The sequence below is a fragment of the Mus pahari genome, chromosome 1, assembly GCF_900095145.1.
Source record: "Mus pahari chromosome 1, PAHARI_EIJ_v1.1, whole genome shotgun sequence".
NCBI lineage: Eukaryota > Metazoa > Chordata > Mammalia > Rodentia > Muridae > Mus > Mus pahari.
Window position 1 is genome coordinate 153,597,021 of NC_034590.1, and position 3,164 is coordinate 153,600,184.

At 45.6% G+C, this 3,164-nt stretch overlaps 1 protein-coding gene across 2 annotated transcripts in view; it reads left to right on the plus strand.

Annotated features, from left to right (window-relative positions):
• The window catches only part of Zfyve27 (zinc finger FYVE-type containing 27), a 21,422-nt gene that overhangs the window by 4,694 nt on the left and 13,564 nt on the right, over positions 1-3,164 (plus strand). For both annotated transcript variants that reach the window (XM_021200325.2, XM_029543295.1), the window contains exon 3: positions 2,244-2,314. In XM_021200325.2, the coding sequence (XP_021055984.1) occupies positions 2,244-2,314 (71 nt within the window). The remainder of the gene's footprint in view (positions 1-2,243; positions 2,315-3,164) is intronic.

Consider the following 3,164-nt stretch of genomic DNA (forward strand, 5'->3'; position numbering starts at 1 on the left):
TCCTTCCTTCCTTCCTTCCTTCCTTCCTTCCTTCCTTCCTTCCTTCCTTCCTTCCTTCCTTCCTTCCGGGTGTGTGTGTGTTATTTGACTTTTACCGTAATGGCAGCCACCTGCGGTTTTGAGACAAGGTGAAATGTGTTAGACTTGATGAGAAAGACTTCCTCCTAATCTTCAGCAGAAGCTAAGAGCCCCGGGCTGGGGAGATGGCTCATTTGGTGAAGCGCGTGCTGCACAAGAGACATTACCTAGTTCTGGATCTCTAGCAGCTACATAAAAAGTCGTGGTGTGTGCCTGGGGAGGTAGAGACCAGAGGACTTTGGGAACTTCCTGATGAGTTAGCCTAGCTGAGTTGGTGAGCTCAGGGTTCAGTGAGACCCTGTCTCAAACATAAGGTGGGGGCTGCAGAGATGGCTCAGTGCTTAAGAGCACTGACTGCTCTTCCAAAGGTACTGAGTTCAAATCCCAGCAACCACTTGGTGGCTCACAACCATCTGTAATGGGATCGGATGCCTTCTTCTGGTGTGTCTGAAGACAGCAACAATGTACTCACACATAAAATAAATAAATCTTTAAAAAGATAATAAGGGCCGGGCATGGTGGTACACGCCTTTAATCCCAGCACTTAGGAGGCAGAGACAGGTGGATTTCTGAGTTTGAGACCAGCCTGGTCTACAAAGTGAGTTCCAAGACAGCCAGGGCTATACAGAGAAACCCTGTCTCTAAAATAAAATAAAATAAATATATATCTATATCTATATCTATCTATATATATCAAATAACTTTTAAACAGAAAATACATGTCAGTTCTGAATGCATTGTTTGCCAGCAGATGTGCTTATTTTTTTGGTCCTTGTTTTACTCCTCTGATGTCACCTTGTGTATATTGACTTAGGAGAGGGTATCAGTGGCTTCATTATTACTGTCTTCTTTTTTGTTGGCTTGCTTCTTTTTATTTTACTTTATTTTCACTAAAATTGTTTGCTTTTGAGACAGGGTCTTATGTAGCCCATACTGACCTCCAACTAACTGTGACTGTGGCTGACCTTGAACACTTGATCCTCTTGCCTCTACCTCCCCAGTGCTGGATCACAGGCGAGGACCCCCTCACTGTGATCTACGTCTGTGTTTGTATTAAATATAAAAATGTCCCTTTCCACAGCCAAGCCAGCAGCACTATCTTGTCCTAGGAGATCTGACTCACTCCTTTCTCCTCTCTTTGGGGACTTGTGTATTGCCTTTTGGTGGTGGTGTGTGGTGGGGACTGCATCTCTTTTCAGTTCACACTGGTTGTGTTTTCTGTGTGGTAACAGCATTTCATGCTCATGTTAGGGTTTTCTCCCCCTTTTTAGCTAAGGTCTGAGTTTTTCTCCCCCTTTTTAGCTAAGGTCTGAGCTCAGGACCCTGTGCTTGCTAGAAGTGCTCTATCACTGAACTAAATTTCTAACCCTTCAGTGTTAGTATAATATAGTAGGTAGTGTTTTTATCCTTTTGAATGATTATATATTTAAAACAAAATATGATAAATTCTCAGAATTGTAGAAGTAAAGAGATAAAGTAACAGGTGGGGAAGGAAGTCCATATTGTTCTTTCTCAACTTCTGTGTTGATGAATACTTTTATGATTTTTTTTTTTTTTTTTAACACAGGGTTTCTCTGTGTAGCCCTGGCTGTCCTGGAAACTCTATAGACCAGGCTGTCCTGGAACTCACAAGAACCGCCCACCTCTGTCTCTCCCGAGTGCTGGGATTTAAGGCGGGTACCACCGCTCTTTGTCCCTGTTGAGTTTTTGTGCAAATGGTAGACTGGGGAATTTAGGAGGTTTTGTTTTTCCCCATATCTGTTGTTTTCTGTGGTCCAGAAAGTAGCCTGGGGGTGTGTTGATACAGTCTTAGAAAACTGTGAAATAGGATAAGGGAACCTGCTAAAAGAAGAACCTTCTCACTCAGTGCCCTTGTGAGAGAGAGAGAGCCTTACAAAACACAGGAAGCAGCAGCGACCAGGTTTCTCAACAGACGTTAGAAAGCTTCTTCCCTCTGGAAGAAAGGCCTGTGGGTCCTCTGGTCACCTGAGGGCTACCGTGTGACCACTTCGTTCCTCCGCTAACCTCCTGTCCTACAGATCGACCCATGTGCATTTCTCCTTGTTTTTTTGTCTTCTCCTGTCCAGATTGGGCTGTTTGCACTACCAGGCCTCTTTGAGGCTGGAGGAATGGCTGTCTTGTGATCAGAACTTTCTGTGTTGTAGGTGGCAGATGCCTTTGTGTTCCTTGCTGACTTGCCTGGGCCTCAACATCTTGTTCCTCACTTTGAATGAGGGTAAGAACTACTTCTTGAGGCCAATGTGTTTTTTTAAATGAATGTGGGGGAAGAACCCTGAGGTGGGCTCAGTGGGAGGGACTACCTCTTTGCCCGTTCCCTCGTTCGCTTCTTCCTAGGTCTGTTTGGTGTTGTAACACAAGCTCTGGAGAGACCTCAAAGGCCTCTGTGTGACTTTGGGCACATGATGTAGCCCATCTGTGGAGACTATCTTCCTTATCTCTGAAGGGAGGATAGCAGCAGTCTTTTCTCATCGGCACCCTGAGATGAGAGCCTGTGTTGTAGCTCGGCTCAGTGCCTTACACAGATGGTAGCCAGCACGCTATGGCTGCAGTATGTGTACTGCTCCCTTTGTGGTACATCCACCTTTCCCATTTTGCTTTCCTACCTAATTTAGGGGTTGTTTGTCAACATGACACCGGGTAATGGGATCAGGAGGAGGAGAATTTTTTTCCATATCTGTCATTTTCTCTGGTTCAGCAATTGAGCCTTGATGTGCTGGGTGGCCACCAGCAGTGGGGAGAGGCACCCACACAAAGCCACGAGGAAGATGTATGGCTAGGTGGTGACTGTAGATGTCCCGGGTGACAGTGTCTCCTGAGAACTTCTGTTATGAATGCTGTAATCCAGACCTTTCAGGGTTGGAATTGTTGGGTACTTGTAGATAAAGCCCTGCCCACCCCTTCCTTCCAGGAACTGAGTGAAGGCTCCAGGGCAAGGTGTTCTCAGGAACTGTCAGTCCTTTATGTGTACTTCAATCTCTCTCTCTCTCTCTCTCTCTCTCTTCAATCAATCTCTCTCTTCTCTCTCTCTCTCTCTCTCTCTCTCTCTCTCTCTCTCTCTCTCTCTC